At 32.9% G+C, this 22,900-nt stretch overlaps 2 protein-coding genes and 1 pseudogene across 2 annotated transcripts; all 3 read left to right on the top strand.

Annotated features, from left to right (window-relative positions):
- The first annotated feature begins 6,490 nt into the window (after nt 1-6,490).
- Nucleotides 6,491-14,652, top strand: LOC120123681 (uncharacterized hydrolase YugF-like). Its single transcript, XM_039142517.1, has 11 exons — nt 6,491-6,724; nt 11,765-12,013; nt 12,295-12,389; nt 12,477-12,574; nt 12,656-12,705; nt 12,912-13,007; nt 13,557-13,646; nt 13,751-13,843; nt 13,938-14,033; nt 14,208-14,273; nt 14,438-14,652. Exons 1-11 carry the CDS (start codon nt 6,491-6,493, stop codon nt 14,558-14,560), a joined length of 1,290 nt encoding a protein of 429 aa, XP_038998448.1. The 3' UTR covers nt 14,561-14,652.
- Nucleotides 14,653-16,497: 1,845 nt separating this feature from the next.
- LOC120123680 lies at nt 16,498-21,141 on the top strand (annotated as a pseudogene).
- An 80-nt stretch (nt 21,142-21,221) lies between these two features.
- LOC120123679 (ribosome biogenesis protein WDR12 homolog) lies at nt 21,222-22,543 on the top strand (the record flags this gene model as incomplete). The annotated part of the gene is made up of 4 exons (XM_039142516.1): nt 21,222-21,425; nt 21,858-21,971; nt 22,091-22,126; nt 22,226-22,543. Coding segments are annotated over 4 exons (447 nt in total), but the record flags the coding sequence as incomplete, so codon positions are not given.
- Between the last annotated feature and the right edge of the window lie 357 nt (nt 22,544-22,900).

Here is a 22,900-nt window from a genome sequence, read left to right as displayed (position 1 = left end):
AAAAAATCTATAATTAAAATTTTATATAAAGTTCAAGGGTTAAAATAAAATTTTACCCTTTCATTAATTTTTTTTATTTTTAATTTTGTAAAAAATATATAAATATTATGAATTTAATTTTTTTTTTTAAAGAAAATATATAAATATTTTCCAACTTGTAATATTACACAAATATATAATTAGGACAATTTGGTCAAATATACATTCCAATAATCTTTTATTCCTTTAACCAAACACGGTAATCTTACATTCCTGCTAAGCCAACCAAACACAAAATACAACATTCCCAGTAATGCTATTCCTTGGTAATCTTACATTCCCACTGGTAATCTTATATTCCGTGAACCAAACGCACCCTAAGGGGGTGTTTGGTTCAAGGATTGTGGGATTCCCATGGGATGGGAATCCCACATTCCCATGATTGGTTGGCCGGGAATCTCATTCCCGGTAATGTTTTATTACCAATAGTAGATTTTTTGGGGTATATTACCGAGAATGTCATTACCTCCATTCCCTTAGGTATTGTAACATTACCGACGTTTTGGACTAAAATGTCCTTAAATTTTTATTTTTTTTCAAAAATATCATTCTTCTGTCATTGAATAATAAAAATTATACAAAGGTTAAATTACAAATTTATCCTTAAATTATTTTAGATTTACAAAAAAAAATCTATAATTAAAATTTTATATGAAGTTCAGGGGTTAAAATGTTTTTTACCCGTTCATTAAACATTTTTTATATTTTTAATTTTGTAAAAAAAATTATATAAATATTATAAATTTAATTTTTTAAAGAAAATATATAAATATTTTACAATTTGTAATATTATACAAATATATAATAAGGACAATTTGGTCAAATATACATTCCAATAATCTTTTATTCTTTAACCAAACACGGTAATCTTACATTCCTGCTAAACCAACCAAACACAAAATACAACATTCCCAGTAATCCTATTATCTGGTAATCTTTTATTCCCACTGGTAATCTTATATTCCGTGAGCCAAATGCAACCTAAGGGTGTGTTTGGTTGGGGGAATGTGAGATTTCCATGGTAATGGAATCCACATTCCCCCGTTTGGTTGGCTGGGAATGTCATTCTCGGTAATCTTACATTACCAATAGTGAATTTTTGGGGATATATTATCGGGAATGTCATTACCTCCCTTTCCTTAGGTATTGTTGGATTACCAGCATTTTGGACTAAAATATTCTTAAAAAAATTTCTTACAAAAATATCCTTATTCTGTTATTGAATAATAAAAATTCTACGAAGGTTAAATTATAAATTTATCCTTAAACTATTTTAGATTTACAAAAAAAAATCTATAATTAAAATTTTATATGAAGTTCAGGGGTTAAAATAAAATATTACCCTTTCATTAAACTTTTTTATATTTTCAATTTTTAAAAATAATTATATAAATTTTATGAATTTAATTTTTTTTAAAGAAAATATATAAACATTTTCCAACTTGTTAAAAAAACAAATATATAATAAGGACAATTTGGTCAAATATACATTCCAATAATCTTTTATTCCTTTAACCAAACACAGTAATCTTACATTCCTGCTAAATCAACCAAACACAAAATACAACATTCTCAGTAATCCTATTCCCTGTTAATCTTTTATTTCCACTGGTAATCTTATATTCCGTGAGCCAAATGCAACCTAAGGGTGTGTTTGGTTGGGGGAATGTGAGATTCCCATGGTAATGGAATCCACATTCCCCCGTTTGGTTGGCCGAGAATGTCATTCTCGGTAATCTTACATTACCAATAGTGAATTTTTGGGGATATATTATCGGGAATGTCATTACCTCCCTTTCCTTAGGTATTGTTGGATTACCAGCATTTTGGACTAAAATGTTCTTAAAAAAATTTCTTACAAAAATATCCTTATTCTGTTATTGAATAATAAAAATTCTACGAAGGTTAAATTACAAATTTATCCTTAAACTATTTTAGATTTACAAAAAAAAATCTATAATTAAAATTTTATATGAAGTTCAGGGGTTAAAATAAAATATTACCCTTTCATTAAACCTTTTTATATTTTCAATTTTTAAAAAAATTATATAAATTTTATGAATTTAATTTTTTTTAAGAAAATATATAAATATTTTCCAACTTGTTAAAAAAACAAATATATAATAAGGACAATTTGGTCAAATATACATTCCAATAATCTTTTATTCCTTTAACCAAACACAGTAATCTTACATTCCTGCTAAATCAACCAAACACAAAATACAACATTCTCAGTAATCATATTCCCTGTTAATCTTTTATTTCCACTGGTAATCTTATATTCCGTTAACCAAATGCACCATAAGTATAGAAATGGTTCCACGACACTTTTGTTTTAGGTAGACATTGATGACCAAAATAATATTTTTTTTTTCAATTTAGGACCAAATAATACTTTGAAGTAGATGTGTGTAATGTTCCAACTTAAATATGATCGTAAACTCATATAAAGTGCATAGCTATTTTTTAGTGGCATCGAAATATTTTTTTATATGATATTAGATTAATATAATAATTGTTTTTAAAACTTTCAAGTACTTATTCGATTATATTAACATTTCCAAGTATAAATGTATATGTTAGAATAAAAAAATTGATTAAACTATGATGATTATATAATATATGTTATAAATACTCTTAAATATTTGACAATAAGCGATCAATCACGAACACTAATATAATATAAGATTTAAGCGATGTAATTTTTTTATATCAATGTTTTATATGTATATATAGGTTTTTGGTATATCAATCCTACTTAAAAATTATACACACTCCATCTGACCCGAAAAATATATACATTCCACCCGACCCGTCTTTTCGAGATAAAATTAGAATCCGACCTGACCATACTCGAAATAATATATTTATTTAAAAATATTAATTTTATTCAATAAATATAATAATTGAATTAAAAAGTAATTTCTAGATAATTATTATTATAATTATCCCTAAATATATAAAGTGAAATTATAATTTTTTTCAGGTCAATCGAGGTTGGTATTTTCACCCTAAAGCCGGACTCGACCCGATCTGAAATAACCTCTAAAAGAACCTGACCCGACCCGAACCTAAATATTACTTTTATTCAATAAAAATAAGAATTTAATTAAAAAGTAATTTGTAGATGACTATTATTGCAAGTATCCTTAAATATATAAGATATAATTATAATTTTTTTTGGGCCAGTCAAGGTAGGTATTTTCACCCTAAAGTCGAACCCTACCTTATCCTAGATAACCTCTAAAAGAACCTGAACCAACCCGGACCCAATTTTTTTTTTAAAAAAAAGACCAATCCAATATGGATAGGAATTTTACAGATTCGAGTCTCGTGCCTATATTTTTTAATATTTTCTTGACTAAAATAGGACAAGGAATTAATTTATGACATGTGATTTGAAGTAAAACATGTAGGGGCAGGACCGTGGTCCTATTTTTTAAGGTAAGGAATTAATTTATGACCAAATTTAGTTTGAATAGCTTTAAATTGAATTTTATTTTACTGTAATTTAATTATTTTTGTTTTTATATTTATTTTTAAAAGGTTAGATATTTAGAAGTACATTTTAAATTTCGTTTTATTTAGAAGTACATTTTAAACTTTTAATTTTTTTCAAAATTATACCTAATTTTAGTTTATTTTAGTACTCGCCCGTTAAAAATTTTATGCGTTTAGTACCTAAATTATTAATTTTAGTCCGTTTTAGTATATAAACTTTCAATTTTTTTCAAAACTTAACGTTAGATTTTGAATGGGGTACTAAAATGAAATAAAAAACTAAACTTTATGTATGGTTTTGAAAATTTTAAAAGTTTAGGTAAAACGAATCAAAACTGATAGTTAAGGGCTAAATGTGTAATTTACCCTAAAAGTTAATAAACGAGAGTTGAAACTTTAAAAATCAATGCATTGGATAGTTATTATCCCATGTGAGTGGTCTAACGGTAAGTTTCACCACATAACACACTAAGAGGGCCATTTAATAGTTATTTTCAAGTCTGGTTTTCGATCAATTTAATTTAATTTTTAAAAAAAAATTATATAAATTTGATTCAATTCGAGTTTAAAAATATCTCATTTAACTCAAAGTTCGAACTAAATTTTAGATTAAAAATATGCATTTGATCAGATTTGATTTTGAGGTCAAATTTATTATCTAATCCGATTTGATCATATATGAATATAAAAATATTTTTGATTTTAATAAAGTAGAGATCTAAACAAAATTATATAGTAATTATCTTTATATATAATCACACCATCATCAAAAAAAAATTCATTATAAACTCACACTCAATCCGATCAAATTCTATACAAAATCCGACGAATCAACCTCGACTCTCTTTTTTATATAAAAATGACCCTAATAAATAAAATCAAATCAAAATTGTGGGATTCGAATAAAATTATCATATCTATCGATGATTGCATACAATTCCAAGTTTAATTTTTTTTCAATTCAAAACTATTAAAAATCAGACAAGTCGTAAACACTAGTATTTGAACCAAGAATCTTTAAGGATTGATTTAACTGCTAAGGTCGCTTTGTTCGTGTCATGTTTGTCTAATTTTCCTTTAACATTTATTGAAAAACCAAATATAAGTCTAATTTTTCCAGTTAATGGAGTTCAACTCGGTTTGAAAACTCGCGAGTTTAAAATTTTAAAGTTCGACTCGAACTTGAAATCATGAATTAAAGGTTGAAAAAGCTCGTCGAAACTGGAAATAGAGAAAAAAATCTTGAACTTAATTCAGTTGTTAGTGAGTTTTTCGAATCGAGTATGAGTAATTAATTTCGACTAGTTAACAACTCGAATCAAGCTTTATCCAAATTCATTGGAGTCATGTATTTATCGAACATTAACTGAATCGACCTAGAGTAACTCACGAATAAGTCTTGTCTCATTTAGGCGTTTTTACCGAAAAATCACCCAAATAATAAAAAATTACCTATCAGGCACCCGTTCACCAAATTTTACCGATCTAGTGTCCATTCTAATAAGACGCTTTGCAAGGGATGCGCCTTCGATGGGTTTTGTCCGAACTGACGCCACGGTAGGAAGGCACGTTCCCAGAGATGCGGCTTCGTGCACATGAGGCTCTCTTTCGTGGGGAAATTCTAACACACATGGAAGGCGCGATACAGAGGCACGCCTTACATTATTCCCCATTCAATTGTTACCCAAAAATCCGACCAACCACCCATTCACATCCCCTATAAATACCCCTGAATTCAACTATCAAACCACACCAAAATTACTTTCACATTTTTCCTTCTATCAAGCTAAATATGTTTTATTATAGTTTTTAGAAGGTAAAATATTTTTTTATTATATTATATTTATCTAATATTTAATTATTTTACCAAATTTTATTATACTAATTATTTTTTATCACTTTTTACGTCTGTAAAATAAAATGTGAGATGTTACAATTGGATGGGGATCATAACTCGAGATATTTTATCGATACAGTAATAATATTAAATTGTGTTATTTAAATTATTGTGAATATTTTTAATTTTTTAGTATTAGTTTTTATTTTAATTCGTATACTATTTATTTATTTACAGAAATGATTATATATTAGAACATTTATTCCTTTTGCATATATAAGACTCAACATTTAAAATTTCATCTACTACATCTCTCAAACCGTCTAACTCTCAATCCCAAACTCTCAAAATGAGGCGTATGTCAGATATTGTTTACTATGACGGAGAAATTTGAGAAGATGAAACCGACGTTGTCTCCGTATCAAATCATTATATCACCTTATCCTTCAAGAGAAACATCATTCTTGATGAGCTGATCACTAAAATTTCAAGGAAGGTTCATGTTGGGAGTACTAGAAGATTGTCCTCACTTCAGTACAGATTTTCAACTGCACTATTTCCGTTAACTTATACATCGTTCGTACTCTCCAACAATAACGATGTTGTTATGATGGTTGATGCTCAAAATCAAAATTCAGATGCTGATACACAAATGTATGCCAGATTTGTTGAAGTGTCTGCGGTTCGTGGTATGTCATTATGCTCTCACTATGGCCTAGCTCAAAAAGCTGATCAAACTGACAACTCAACTCAAGTAATATGTAATGATTTTACCTCGTTAATGATAAATTCGCATCCAGGTACCAATCCATCAAGTTCAATGGGGAGACATTCATCAGCAACTTATTACGATCTCTACTGAGGTGGCTTAACGAACAATCAGTATGGCAACATCGCTTCCAGTTCAAGCAGAAATCATTCATTTGCCAATTTTTTTGACCTAAATATGGAGATTCCCTCGACACAATAATCTATTCAATATCCATTTGACACGATGCCTTCAAATTCCAAGGGTAATTCAACTACGAGCTTATTCAACCTCAATGTGGAGACGTTTGCGACATAATACTCATTTCAAAACATGTATGAAATGATCCTGCAAGTTTAAGGGGAATGCATTCAACTACCATCCTATTCGACCTAAATACTGGCATCACAGAGGAACCTTCATGTCTACAAGAAGAACCTCTTCGTGATCCAGGTGCGGATGATGCTGAGACTGGACTATTTGTTGAACCTAAATCACCTCAATTCAACATAGACTCCAATGATGATGATGTAGATGAAGTTCCCATAAATACGATACACATTGAACCTCCAACACACATGTATGAAGCTAACTATAATGTAATGTATGGGCCATAATTTACGAATAGGCCTAATGTTGGTGACTACTGATTTAACTAATTAGTCAATGATGGTGAGTTATATATCAAAATGGAGTTTTCATCAAAAGAAGAAGCAATTATTTCAATTAAGAATTACAACATTTGTAATTTTGTTCACTCCAGAATTGACCAATCCACGACTGAAAAATATGTTTGCCATTGTGTCTAACGTGATAACGAATGCAACTGGATGGTTCGTGTATCAAAGAATAAGAGAAAAAACAACATATGAGAACTAACAGTATACAACTATCCTCATACATATTGTGTTAGAGGGATCAACCAAGACTATCCTAACTTCGACTTTGATATTATTTGCCAAACCATCATGCCCATCATCAAAGTAAGCTCTCATATAGCTATTGCTCTGCTGATTTCAACTATACAATATCAATATGGGTACACCATCTCCTATAGGAAATCATGGAAGGTAAAGAAAAATGTCATTAAAACTTAATGATGAGTAGGATTCATCTTACAACGAACTACCAAGTTGGTTTAACATAGTGCGCAGACTGAATCCTGGGATAATAGTCGACTTCGAAACTTGTCATGCATACCAAAATGACTGAGTGCTTCGCGGTCGATGCCAATTCTATCAGATTTTTTGTACCTACCCACTGTGCATAATGATGTGAAATACTGCAAGCTCGTGATCCAAATTGATAGTACATTCTTGTATAGAAAATACAAGCAAGTTTAACTATTGACAATTGTCCAAGATGGTAATCACAACATTCTTCTAGTTGTTTTTGCCCTTGTTGAAGCTGAAGATACAGATTATTGGGTTTTTTTTTTCATCAGAAACTTACGCTTACATGTTGTCATAATGCCTAATTTCATTTCTAATTCATTTTCATTTTTAATGAGAACTTAACAGTAAGTATTACATTTGACGCACATGTTCCAAACTATTACCTCAAATGTTTGATTCCATGCTTCAAGATTTGCGAGGAAAAAATGAGCAATGATACAATTACATCATCCTTATCAACAAAGAAATGTGGATAAATGCATACTATAGTGGTTATCGATATGGACATATAAAAACCAAATTGACTGAGGCTATAAAATTGACCTTAAAGGAGGCGTCATTTACTAGTAACAATTTTGGTTAAAACGACGTATTTTCATTTGAGAGCATTTTTTGCCAAGCTCGGGGGACAAGCTCTAACTTGGATGTAAAACGGACAGCTATCACCCAAGATTACTTGCAGATATACAAAAAAATTGTTGCATCAAATGGAATGTCTGTAACAAGCTTTTCTCGAACATATGAATTATTTCATTTCACAAAAATGCCACGACCTCTTCAAGGGATTGAAGCTAAGTCGTTCAGAGTTAGTCTACAAGACAGGTGGTGTGACTGTGGGCTTTTTCAAGCTCCGAAGTATCCATGCTCCCATGTCATAGCAGCTTGCTCTTATATCCGTCAATACTATAACCATTTTGTGGATCTCGTATACCAACTTTTAGAAGTATTTAAGGTATATAAATTTGAGTTCCCCCTAATTGGTAATGAGAAAGACTAGATGGGGTTCAGAATTAGCTTACGATATTACCAGATCTGTCCTTATTAAGAGAGGTAGGTCATCCAAAATCCATTCGAATTCATTGTGATATGTATATTCGAGAGACGTCCAAAGAAAACAAAAGATGTGGGCTTTGTAGAAACCTAGGCTACAATATCTCTTTTAGCATCAAGTAACCGTTGAGCATCACCATATAATTGTAGTTTTTGAAATCTCAGTTTGTGTTATTTCATTTTCGTTTACTTTCAATTAATGTCATTTGAGCATCACCAAATAAATAGAAACAATAAATACAAACGAAAATTAAATAGAAACATTAAGTAAAAACATTATAAACTAAATAATAAAACATTAAATAAAAACGTTACAATTTAAACAATAAATAATAAAAACATTAAGAAACAAAATAAATAAAAAGTCCAAAATTTATTACATTTGTAGATAAACAAAGAAAATTAAATAAAAACATTAAAAACTAAACAAGTCTATCGATGTATGCATTTTGAATGTGTTTCACTAGGCGGTGTCTGTCTATTTCTATGAGGGTTTCTTTGTATAACTTGCTCTTCCTCGTCACTCTCATCATCATTATCATCAGTAGTAGCATCTACATTTTGTTGATGAGGGACGGATGACGATGTAACACCTCCATAGAATAAGAACCTGGAGATGTATGACTAACCATCCCACCGCTCATAAAGAACTCTGAAAACTACGAAAACATCTATATCCACCGCCATTTCGACGATTACGACACATACTGAGCTGGAGGTGTATATGTTTGTGGTGAAGCACACCCTTTAAATAAGCAGCATATGAAGCCCACTATGGATCTATAAGTATGGCAATATAATATCCGTCAGGAGGTGCCATAAAACCTTACGGTGGTGGCATATGAACCAGTTGTGGAGGCTTCTAAAACAACTGAGGTAGCGTTTGAACCGGATGTGGTGCCATTTGAATCGGCGGTGTACCCATGTATAGTGGCGAGTTAGGAATATAAATCGGTGTAGACGGTGGGTGCTGTGATGGTTCTAGTGCTGTAGCTGTGGACCAACCAGAAGCGCACGCTCTCCATCTACGAGTCGAGGGACGATGATGCTGTGACGGTGAACACTTTTCTCAGTGTCAATAAATGCTCTCGTTTCGTGCTTCCTCATAAAATAGAAATGGCTTCATGTTCATGAAAACCCATAGACAATAGTTAACCATAACCAAATAATGATCCACATAAATCGACTCTCTATGGGGAATGCGTCGACATTGATTCTCCCATATTATTATTCACTCGTTGTGCTTCGTCAACTAGTTTACATTCTTTTTGTCCAGTCTATCGACGTTATGCACATTTTCGAGATTCCTATGTGCTTAAGGAATATATTGTACATAGCTGAATTATCGGAGCATGCGATCAATCGGATGCCACTCGACAATAGCATAAAATATCATAGGCACAACCGCCATCCATACATCTAATGTGTCACTCAAGTGAGATGGGATGCAAAACCTAATTTCTTTAGTATAATAAGAAACTCATTTGAACTAAAACATATATATATATATATACATATATATTTCTTATCAAAATAATATTCGAATTATACAATGATAATTAAAGGTAAATATTAAAATTTAAATACGTACCTGTGTAGCAGTCTTTTGATCAATGAGTTGCCGAATTTCTTCTAATTCGTCTAGTATATCACGATGATTTTTCTTTGTAGTCTACCACCTATGCAATGTAAAAAATATTTCAATATATACTAAAAAAAATTATTTATTTAAGAACTCAGTATTGAAATTACCTCAATAGTAACGGGAAGATAAATGACTCATTCACGACCAAGCATAAAAAGAGCTTGTGATACCACGCCCATGATTGGAGAAGAACGAGACATCCGTCAATAGTATTTTTCTAATAATTCGTTATTCGACACATTTCTCTATAAAGAAATGTCAAAAATGCGGAGCCCTAACTGAATGTGCCAGTATCTCAAAAATCAATTAGGTGATGTAACCACATACAATAAACTTGATTGCGATATTTGTCGGGCATCAAGATCCATTCTAAGAGTTGTAATATGCATGCCAGAGAAAATGCTTTAACCTCATCCTTTGAACAGTTTTCACTCAACTATCTAAAATTACTTCGCAGCCATGATAACGATATTCTCCCACCGTTAAAATCACCCGGGAAACATCCAAGATACTCCTGACACAACGAATTTGAATCACCATCTACCACACCAAAAATAACATCTCCCTCGATCGAAAGCCCTCAATTCATGGAAACATCCTGTAGCGTAATAGTGCACTCCCACACAGAAAATGAAATGTGTATGTCTCCGGTTTCCACCTCTCAATTAGTATATAAATAAGGGCGGGTTCAAGTTTACAGTGCCCTTTATATTTTTCTATGAAACCAAATCCAGCCTTGGTTAAATACGTCCAGACACGATGCAATATCTCTAATTTAGCATTACAAATAAATACATTTAATATACGATCATTCCTCTAATTAAAAATATAAACTAATACTAAAAAAATTTAAATTAATAAAATATTCACAATAATAAAAAATAACATAGTTTAATATTATTACCGTATCGGTAAAATAACTTGAGATATAATTATCATCTAATCGTAACATCTCGCCTTTTATTTTACAACTGTAAAAAATAATAAAAAATAATTAATAAAACAAAATAGTATAAAATAATAAAATATTAAGCAAATATAATAAAATATAAAAAAAGTATTTTTACATTATAAAAACTATGACAAAACCTACTTAAATTTGATTTAGAAAGAAGAATGAGAAAGTATATTTGATTTTGAGGTGATTCGTGATGGATAAGGGAGGTATTTATAGGGAAAGGGGGACGAATTGTTGGATGGATAGGTGGGATTTAAATAGAAAGTGTGTCCTTGAAATGTGTTTTTCCACGTCTCTTTTTTTCATAAAGGCACACCATTAAAACACGTTTTTTCACCGTGATATCGGCTCGAACAGACCCAACGAAGTTATGCCTCCTCCAACACGCCTTTCATAAGATGCGTTTCCTACAATGCAATTTATTGTTATTTTGTCAGAAAAGATAGTAGATCGATAAAATTTGGACAATAAATGCAAAAGGTAATATTTAATTTATAGGATGATTTTTTTTTTTTGGTAAAATCGCCTCTCATTTCCCGTCCTACTCTAAGTAGTATAGCATGAGAGCCATCCGACTTTCTGGTTTATCGGGGACTGTGTAGTTTGTTGATTGCATTAAATGTAAGCAGCCAAATTATTGCCATGAAATCACAGGCACTAGGAAACAAAAAGGATTCCGTTTTTAGTCATCTCTAATTACTCGCCACCCTCTACAGCATCACTGCTTAACTTCTTCTTTCAAAAGTTTTAGCTTCTGCTTTTGATTTTGTTTAAAGTTGAAACAAATCTCGGCATCGATATTTGTTTTTAGGGTGATTTTAGGAAGGAGAAAAAAGGGTTGTTGGTAATGGCTGCTCTTAGACTTGGCTCACTTCCACCGGCAACATTAGCAGCAACCACAGCCACAAAGAAGTGTGAAAGATTCAACGGCGGCGTTAAGGTGGTCGGCGACGGAGGTGGTGACAATGGGTTCCCTCCATTTCTTCCTAAAGAGGTTGAGAAAATCAAAGACCCATTTGCCAGGAATTTAGCTAGGAGAATAAAGAGGCTCCCGGTTCAGGTTTATTTTTTTCTCTTTCACTTTTTTGTTAGTCACAATTTTGAATTTGCTGGTGGATGTGATGGGGGATTTTTTTAAGGTTTATTTTCCTTTGAATGCTGGTTCATATTAGATGATTACAAGGTTTATGTAGGGATCTATCGTGTTTTCCACATGTTGTCTGGTGTAGAACTCGAGTCCGAGTGTCGGATATATATATATACACACGTTTCCGACACTCGGACACGAGTTATTGAAAAGAAACGTTGAAACTAATGCCAAGGTTGTTTTTACAATTGCAGATTGGGTGTTCCGAAAGTTATATAATGAGTAGTTGTGTACAGCCGCTCGTACAAACCGATCCGAGTCCGGTTGTTCTTCTCCATTGCTTTGACAGGTTAGTAGCCGTTCGATTTCATTTTCGAGTAATTATAAGCCACAAGGCTCAGCGCTCAGCTTGTTTCCGTATGTTGTTGCCCCTTAGTTCTTGCTTAGAATGGAGGCGTGCTTATCCGTTGCTCGAAGAATCTGGTTTGGAGGCATGGGCGCTCGATGTTCTCGGATGGGGTTTCTCTGACTTAGGTTCATCTTCTCGTCTTTATGCCTGTTTTCTTACCGTCTTCTTTGATTATGATTCATGTTTATGTTTCCCCCCCTTACTAGGAAGTCTTCCACCGTGTAATGTAGCATCGAAGCGTTGCCATCTTTATCAGGTATGTACATGGAATTCTCGTATTCTCGAAGTTTTTAACTTCTTTGGTCATTCAGTTGTCTCGCGCCATTGATCCGTAAACATTCCATGCATGACTGTTTACTAATCGATGTTCGGCCTCGAGATGTGTGGATGAGAACATGCATTTTTACATCGGTTGATGAAGATTAGTCCTTGAATTCATATTGTTTCTGATTACTACTCTAGCTCTGGAAGTCCTACATCAAAAGGCCAATGGTTTTAGTTGGGCCGAGTCTCGGTGCCGCTGTCGCGATCGACTTTGCAGTAAATTATCCCGAAGCTGTGAGTCTCTCCCCTATGCTTCATGGTTGATTAATTCTAATTTTTTGTTTGGAAAATTACTTTCTGCTTGAAGTTACCGTGTCCAACACACATCGAACATGGGCTCTGGGGATATGACCTTCCAAGGATCTCGAAATACCGACACTTATATACTCATATCCGACACTTAAACTCGAGCCCGAGTAACATAGCTGATGGCATATGTTAAATGGTTTCTATTAAACGGAAATTCTAAGAAAAATCCATGCGAAAGAACTTGGTATCAGGTGCAAATAAGCTGTTCTTGTCCAATCATCTGATATGAACTTGAACTTATACCGACATACGGGACATCCATCTTCATCTGAAATCGAAGAGAGACAGTCGGAAATGGATCGACCCTGGAGTCATATGCTTTAAAATATCCTAGTCGAGTATATGAATGATTTAGAATCCCCTGCTCGAGAATCCCTTGCTTTTACTCTTGCCTTTCAACCTCGGTCTCCTGGGGTCCAAGTACTCGACCTTTCGGTTTTTGCGCTAAAAGTAATGTTTTTCCGTATGTCTCAGGTTGAAAAGTTGGTTTTAATCAATCCGAGCGTTTATGCAGAAGGCACGGGAAACCTTGCAAAGTTGCCGAAAGTAGTAGCTTATGTCGGGGTAAGGTTTCGTATCTGTTACATAATCCGATGTTTCGGTTTCGCTTGTTCGGTTATTCTTGCAACGAACTTATCGCTAACGTCGTCGTAATTCTTACGGGTTAGGTTTCTTTACTAAAAACATTCCCTTTGCGCCTTTATGCTAATCTATTAGCTTTCGATGGCATTCCATTATCCAAGAGCGTAGATTGGACAAATGTAAGTTTTAAGCTCGGACTTCCTTTATTACTTGGCAAGCAAGTTTCTACGTATAAAAGCTAAACTCGATGTTCGGTTTCGGATTATAACCTAGGTTGGCCGGTTACATTGCCACATGCCTTGGTGGAAAGATGCAACTGTTAATTTTATGGCTAGTGGAGGCTACAATGTAGTGTCCCAAATAAAGCAGGTACGTGATGAAAGGTTTTCGAGCATTTGTTCTTAGAGCGTAAACGTCGCTCTTTCGAATGACAAGCGGTTCGGTACAGCTCGGCATAATATCGGGTTCTCTGAAGTTAAGAGAATACAAATAAAAAAGTTTGATATTTTGTTGTTCTGTTCTGTTTGAATTCTGTCTCTGTAGGTGAAGCAGAAAACGCTGATCATCTGTGGAGAGAACGATAAGATCGTCAGCAACCAACTTGCAATGGTGAGTTTTCGGCATTTTCGACGATTATTTACGATGTCCTATCTCGATACGTGTATGCTTCCGTTATGAACACCCTCGTTTTTTATTTTGTTTCTGTATATTTTAAGGATCATACCTCGTACCATTCTACAACATCTGATCTATTTCTTATCACGATCTTGAAGAGGCTGCTTTTCGAACTTCCGAACGCACGTATGCAACGAGTGCCGGACAGCGGTCACCTTACTCACGTCGATAAGCCTCGCCGTGTTGCCAAGTTGATATCGGATTTCGCTCGAGCCAAATGACACTGAGACTCGGAGCCATTGCAAATATTTACCGGAGGCGGATGCTTTACTATCACCGTTAGGGTTGCTTGACTTCCAAGTAATAAACCAATTGCGGATCTCTGTCTCTATTCTTAGTTAGCCTTTTTCGTGTTGTTGATATATAATATAAATTATATTTTTAAAAAGAGTTATTGCATCACATATCCTCAAACTATGATTCTTGTTCTAAATTGATCCTCAAACTTTTGAATATTACAATTTCATTCCTAAATTATGATTCTCATTTTTTTTGAAATGGGTATTTTGCATGTTATTAGAAACCGAAACATACAGAACAAAGTCAAAGGATGTGATTCTCATTCTAAATTATCATAATAAAATAATATTATGATCCATATTCGATTATTTATTGATAATAAGTTAGTTTAACGAAATAAAATGTTAAATTCGTTAAATAATGTCAAAAGTTCAAATCTTTATATTTTAAATAGAAGGGTAAAGTATACGAATAGTCCCCTGACTATAGGGTACTACCTTATTAAGTCTCTCGATTATAAAAGTTACAAAATAGTTCTTCAACTTTAGAGTGTTGCTTTGTTGAGTCCCTCAACTATATAAAGTTATAAAATGGTTACTCGACTATTCATTATATTCCAAACTCGACCTTTTTCGTTAAAAAATTGACGGTATTCTGAGCTGAACATTAACTTGTTGACTATGATGATAAAATCTGATCCTAGAATCTCAAACGATTGTCACATCACAATCATCATGTTAATATCCAACTTATACAATTACCAATTTTTTAAATAGATAATGACGAGTTTGAACATATTGAATAGTCAGGTGACAATTTTTGTAACTTTCAATAGTTGAGGGACTCAACATAAAGAACTCTATAGTCTGATGACCATTTCATAACTTTTAATAATCGATGGATTTAATAGAACAAGACCCTATAATCGGAGACCATTTATATACTTTACCCTAAATAGAATAAATTGAATAAAATGATCGATAAACATCTATGATAACTAAATTGATTTAATCAATTAATTAATTAAACACCGATGATTACATTAAAATATTAACTTAATCGTTATTACGAGTCAAATCAATTCTAATTAAATCCAAAAGATAATTAATATCTCTTAAATTCGGGAATGAAGAGTATTTTGACCCTCAATTTTTCTCGATTAGCCCTATACCGTTTTTAAATTAAATTCGAGATTCGAATTTTAGAAAACCTAAATTGTTTTATAATAAAAATGTTATTAAAATATTAAATTTTAACGGTTTTAAAAGAATTAAAATATTAAAAAAAGCTTAAAAAATAACATGAAATTGCATGGAATATATATAGATTATTATAAGTATGGGTGAGAAAAATTCAATTAAAATAATAAGGATAGACTACACATTTAGTACTTAAACTATCAATTTTAGTTTATTTTAGTACTTAAATTTTTATTTCTTCAAAAGCATACCTAATGTTTAGTTTTCATTTCATTTTAGTACCTTGTTGTTAAAAACTTAACTCGCTTAGTACCTAAACTATCAATTTTGATCCGTTTTATCTAAACTTTCAATTTTTTCAAAAGTTAATGTTAAATTTTGAACGATCACTAAATGAAACAAAAACTAAAGTTTTTAACGGCTGGTACTAAAATGAAACAAAAACTAAACTTCAATTATGATTTTGAAAAATTGAAAGTTTAGGTACTAAAATGGATCAAAACTGATTATTTAGGTACTAAATGCGGAATTTACCCAAAAATAAAAGTTAAAATTTGACTTTTTTAAGGATTGGTGATAAAATTTAATTCAAGAAAAGGAATAAAGTTGGAAATCAAAAAAGATATAAAAAGTAAGGACTGAATTAATAGTTATGCCGAAAGTCTTTTATATACGCCGCTAACCCTATTTGAAGCACCCTGTGTTTGCATGTTCCATTTTTCTCTAAAATTAAACAAACCCCCTACCAAAAATGGAGATTGTGAGCGAACCCAACGAAGGCAACTCGAGGAGGATCCAAGTCAGATTCGTAACCAAGTTGAAAGCTCTTTATAAAGTTCCCAATACAGCCATTGCCATCCCTTCGCACCTCCATCGCTTGGGCCTTTCCTCCATTGTTAACAAGCTTCTTCAAGCTGGTAATCTTTCGTTCCTTTTTGTGTATATAACCATTGGGATCACTGATCGGTTTTTGTTGTTGTTTTTTTTTTATTTGGTAATGTTTTTTTTTGTTTCTTAAGAAATAAATATGGGGTGCTTTCTGTGTTCAGGTCGGATATTTTTGTTGTAATTTGATTTGGGTTTTTCTTGGATTTTCGTAATTTGATGTACTAACCTCGTTATTCGAGCTAATACGAATGTACATATTTCTGGACAATTTAATGTTTCGTTGTTTCTTTAGGAATTTTGAGTTTTTCCTGGTAATTTTTAATTCGTAGTCTCGTTGAAGTGGTGATGTATTTAGATGTTTAAAATTCGATTTGTTGTCGGTTTTCTGGTTAAATTATTATTTCTTGCTGTAATTAAGTTGGAAAATGTGTGGCTATGAGCAGTGAATTCTGAGTGGAAAACGGAGCCCTTTGATTTCCTGATCGATGGAGAGCTTGATGCCACTTGAGGAGTTTCTTCTTGCCAAGGGCACTTCCGCTGTACTTTTCTATTTTTAATCTTTTTGATGTTTGCAATTTGTTTTGTATGAGTTTTAAGTAGCTTGAAAAGGATCTGTGAAAACATCTAATGAGAAATGTGCAATTACTATATTTTAGCATGGTTTTCAGAACCGGACCGGTTAGCGAACCGGTCATGCTATCAGTTCACTGGTTCAATCGGTCTGACCGGTCGGAAGAACCGGACGACGTCATAATTATTTAAAAAATTAAATAAAAATACCAAAAATATTTAATAAAAAATAATTTTTTATATCACAAGTCATATTCAAAGCAAGTCATAACATATATAAGTTAAAAACCATAAAATCAAGTGAAACAAAATGATTCAAATTAACTACAACATAATATTTAAGGTAAAACATATTAAATAATAAATATAATTAAATAACTATACTTAAAAAATAAATTTGGGGTTAAAAAAAGCATAACAAAATTATATTGTTTGGTTTAATTTTTTTTTTAAAAAACAATCCAACATGACTAAGAAACATAGAAGAGCATCCCAAAAGTCTAAAGAGTAAAAATATGAGAACAAAACAATATCACATTGTTAAGAAACATAGAAGCGCATCACAACTAACTTCTATAAATAATAGAGTTAATTTGGCATTCAAAATCATGAAACCTTTTGGTGAGCATTGAGTGAACTATTCTTTCACTTCAATCAAGCTCGAATTTTAGGCTTCAATCGAGCTTCTAATTTTTTTTGAGTTCAAGTTTCAATATTATATTTCGAGTTTGAGTTAAACTTGATAATTTTTAGCTTGTAAGTTTGAGTTGAGTTGAGCTTACTTTTAAAGTTTTCAAGTTCGAGTCGAGCTCAGCAATACTCGAGTTCGACTTGGCTCGTTTAACAAACGACGTTGTTTGGTTTAATTTTTTTTAAAAAAAGCAAAAACAAAAATCCCGGTTTTTCTCGGTTTTTCCCGGTTTTTTCCGGTTTTCAGCTGGTTCGATTCGAACGGTTCAGCGGTTCTGGCCGGTTCACTAATAGCGGTTCACTAATAACGGTTCTGGCCGGTTCACTAATAGCTGTAATTAAGTTGGAAATTGTGTGGCTATGAGCAGTGAATTCTGAGTGGAAAACGGAGCCCTTTGATTTCCTGATCGATGGAGAGCTTGCTCGGATGCCACTTGAGGAGTTTCTTCTTGCCAAGGGCACTTCCGCTGTACTTTTCTATTTTTAATCTTTTTGATGTTTGCAATTTGTTTTGTATGAGTTTTAAGTAGCTTGAAAAGGATCTGTGAAAACATCTAATGAGAAATGTGCAATTACTATATTTTAGCATGGTTTTCAGAACCGGACCGGTTAGCGAACCGGTCATGCTATCAGTTCATTGGTTCAATCGGTCAAATCGATCCAACCGGTCGGAAGAACCGGACGACGTCATAATTATTTAAAAAATTAAATAAAAATACCAAAAATATTTAATAAAAAATAATTTTTTATATCACAAGTCATATTCAAAGTAAGTCATAACATATATAAGTTAAAAACCATAAAATCAAGTGAAACAAAATGATTCAAATTAACTACAACATAATATTTAAAGTAAAACATATTAAATAATAAATATAATTAAATAACTATAATTAAAAAATAAATTTGGGGTTAAAAAAAGCATAACAAAATTATATTGTTTGGTTTAATTTTTTTTTAAAAAAACAATCCAACATGACTAAGAAACATAGAAGAGCATCCCAAAAGTCTAAAGAGTAAAAATATGAGAACAAAACAATATCACATTGTTAAGAAACATAGAAGCGCATCACAACTAACTTCTATAAATAATAGAGTTAATTTGGCATTCAAAATCATGGAACATTTTGGTGAGCATTGAGTGAACTATTCTTTCACTTCAATCAAGCTCGAATTTTAGGCTTCAATCGAGCTTCTAATTTTTTTTTGAGTTCAAGTTTCAATATTATATTTCGAGTTTGAGTTGAACTTGATAATTTTTAGCTTGTAAGTTTGAGTTGAGTTGAGCTTACTTTTAAAGTTTTTAAGTTCGAGTCGAGCTCAGCAATACTCGAGTTCGACTTGGCTCGTTTAACAAACGACGTTGTTTGGTTTAATTTTTTTTTTAAAAGCAAAAACAAAAATCCCGATTTTTCTCGGTTTTTCCCAGTTTTTTCCGGTTTTCAGCTGGTTCGGTTCGAACGGTTCAGCGGTTCTGGCCGGTTCACTAATAGCGGTTCAACCGGTTTAGATTGAACCGGACTAAGTAACGGTTTCCGGTTGAACCGGCCGGTCCGGTCCGGTTTTCAAAACAGAGTATTTTAGTCACGATTCACGTTATTTTCTTAAAGAAAAATTGGTCAGCTTTATAATTAGTAATGTAACTGGACGAGCATTTCCATATTTCTCATCAGGAAATGCTCTCAGTGAGGGCATTCCTGCTAAAGAATTGCTGATGTATAAAGTTTGAGAAGATTTATGTTAGCCTTTTCAAACCCTTAAATTCTTGCATGAACTATTGCAGGAAAAAGTTTTGGAAATTTAATACATAAGAGCTGCTGCCCCTCGAAAAGAGGAAGAGCCTTGTCTGCATGATGATTGGGTCAGTGCAGTGGATGGTTCTTGTCCTAGGTAAGCCATCCAAGATGTAAACATTACACAGGTGCTTCATTTTGCATTTGCCGTAGCATTAGTGTTGATCTTATTTATTAAGCAAGATTACATTACTTGGAATGTGTCGTCTTTACACTTATTTCATATCACTGCGTAATAAACATTGTTATGCAGGTTCATCTTAACTGGTTGCTATGATGGTTTGGGAAGGTAAATGGACTTTTTCTTGTCTGATTCTAACTTTTAAATTTATGTGTTCTTTTCTTTTTGTTGCATTAGGGACTCCTTATTCCAAGGAGTTCAATTGGCAGAAATCGTGTTGTCTTTATTTTTCTATGGAATTTCCTCCAGGGTATGGAAACAAGCGGGATGGTGTACACGTATACTAGAAGGACACAGTGGTGCAGTTTCTTCTGTTAGTATCATCAAGTCAGAAGGTTAGGGCTAGTAGTGGTCATCTTTACATTTTAGCTCTCGATATTGATCTAGCATTTTTATGTAATAAATGTATCATACATGCTATTGCTTTCTTCTGATATTAATGGATGACTCCAAGCCTAGTCTATGTATCATCCTTTCTGTTTTGGTGGAAAGGAAACACAGTTTTATGTGGCGTCTCTTGGGCCTAATCCTAAATCTTTCTCTATATGCAGGGATAGGTAGTTCTATGGTAGCCACTGCTTCAAAAGATCAAACTGTGAGGCTTTGGAAGGTAATTTTGGAAAATGAGTTTGTTTCGAAGTGGAAAATTAAGTACTAATTGATACAATTTTTCCTGTAAAAGTTTAATGCAGAGGACTCTAGTGACCAACCTGCAAGGCTAAGAGCATTCACGATATTGCGTGGGCATAATGCATCTGTGCACAGTGTTGCTGCGAAGACTTCGGGAGACATGGTATAGGCTAGCTTTTTTGTCTTTATTATACTCTGATAATGTTAATTTCTAACATCAGGGTTCTTGCCATTGTATCTTTACTTGATATAGATTTGCTCAGGTTCTTGGGATTGCACCATCAATGTATGGCGAACAAATGACTCTGATATAGATGGGGATATGGTGTCGATCAAGAAAAGGAAAGTGAATAATGAAATTGAAGAATCTCAGTCGGGTATTCCATCCTTTTCGTTAGTTCCTTCTCCATTTTGATTTTCTAGTAGCTTATTTATGCAGAGGAACTTCATTGAGCAATTTCCTTGCTTTGTCAGAACTCTGAGCAAGCAAAACTAGGACATGTACTTTTCAGTGATAATTGATAAGTTTAACACCTTTTTTTTAATCTCCAGTGTGGTCCTTGCTCACTCTTGAAATGGTAGAATTTGGATGTCTTGATCATCATCGTTAGTTTTGATGCCTCTCCAAAGTTTTTATGACTACAATTTCATTCTAAAGAATGTTACGTATTAATTTATATGTGTTTTCTTTTCTGATATAAAATTTGAATTTTCCACCTTCTTTCTTCTACATCCTTCATGTTTTGTGCAGGGAGAGGCGGTGTCTACACTTGTGGGCCATACACAGTGCGTCTCCTGTGTGGTTTGGCCTCAACACGAGACGATTTATTCTGCATCATGGGATCACTCAGTTAGAAAATGGGATGTTGAGACGGGCAAGGATTTGTCTGATATAGTATGAATCTCTCCCTCTCTACATCTATTTATGGTTAAATCTTATGTAATTTTCAATATTAATAAAATTTCTAAGGCACTCTTTTCCTCCTTCCTCTGATTAAGGAGCTTCCTCTCAAGATCCATTAATCAAGAAGGGGTTTTTAATGAGGCCTTTAATTCCTATAAAAAAAAATATTTGCATGGACTTGCATTCTAGTTATATTATGGGAAGTATATTTTATGCACCTTTATCATGTCTTTGCAATATTTTAGTGCTTAAATGTACTATTTTTGTTCATCTGAAAAATAAAAACAAAGAGGATGGAAATATTATTTCTTCTTAGGTTGTTTCTCATGTCAATTGTTGCACATACGGACACACAACCGTTGAAATTTGCATCCCACTTTAAACTTATCTACTTTTGAAGGAACATCTGCACCTGTGTTTCAGTTCTCTTCACATAGTTCTTGGATTTCGGATTGCAAGTGGCACAGTTGGTCATCTTTTCATTTACTTTCATCATCCTACGATGGGAAAGTTATGTTGTGGGATCTAAGAACAGCGGTACCATATCATATTCTGTTTATTCTCACAATTTGTAGCTATATATTACATGCCAAACTGGATGCCACCATTTGCTTATCTGGATATCTTTTCTGACAAATACTCTTTTCATGTGACAGTTTCCTCTTGCTATCATCGATTCACACAAAAACAAGGTACGATCCTAATCTTTGTTGCATAATTCTTTTGATGTACTCTACTAGCAAACATATATAAAATCCCCCATTCATGTTGTGGCCTGGCTGCATTTTTAGGTATTATGTGCAGGTTGGTGGAAGGGTGACTGTGTGGTGAGCGGTGGGGCTGGGGCACAGCTCCGTATATCCTCGGACATCTCTATCCATTGAGGTAAAATCTCGCTATATTTATTTACATGTTAATCAACCATTTTGCATTATCTGCTAGAATGTGAGTGAGACTTGTCCTGTTGCCTTTGTTCAATCAATGAACATCTAAATGTTAAAAACTGGACTGGAGGTTGAACTTGTTGGACCTCCGGTTCCCCGATCGAACCGGTGGAATTGGACGGTTTGATGCTTCCTTGATTTGTTAATGTTTAAATGCTTTAAACACTTATTAAATGTAAAAATTATTAGATGGTTAATAATTTAACACAAAAATGTGTTTAATGTACTGTCAATGTCTTTAACATTAAACCAAGAGATTAAAAATTTAAATCTCATTAATTACGAATAAAACTTCGAAAAAGAAAAGAAAACCGGGTTTTTAGCTCCAATCCGATTTTTCAGTGGTTGAAAAAAATACCCATAAAAACTGTCACATTGTCCTTGTTCTATTTGAGTCGGCAATGAAATTTTAAAATTGAAAATAGTACAGGACCAACAGTAATCAAATTATAGGGACTAAATTTGTGACTTACACGTAGTACAAGGGCTAATAGAAGAACTTAACCCTTTTTTCTTTCCTTG

The sequence above is a fragment of the Hibiscus syriacus genome, unplaced genomic scaffold (genome assembly GCF_006381635.1).
Source record: "Hibiscus syriacus cultivar Baekdansim isolate YM2019G1 unplaced genomic scaffold, ASM638163v2 tig00110402_pilon, whole genome shotgun sequence".
Taxonomy (NCBI): domain Eukaryota; kingdom Viridiplantae; phylum Streptophyta; class Magnoliopsida; order Malvales; family Malvaceae; genus Hibiscus; species Hibiscus syriacus.
Note: the sequence above shows the minus strand (reverse complement) of the source record. Positions and strands in the feature narration are given on the sequence as shown.

Coding starts and splice junctions, on each gene's coding strand:
- LOC120123681 (XM_039142517.1), top strand. CDS start 6,491: ATGCATTCAACTACCATCCTATTCGACCTAAATACTGGCATCACAGAG. Junction 13,844..13,937: donor AGAGCGTAGATTGGACAAAT/GTAAGTTTTAAG, acceptor ATTATAACCTAG/GTTGGCCGGTTACATTGCCA. Junction 14,034..14,207: donor TAGTGTCCCAAATAAAGCAG/GTACGTGATGAA, acceptor CTGTCTCTGTAG/GTGAAGCAGAAAACGCTGAT.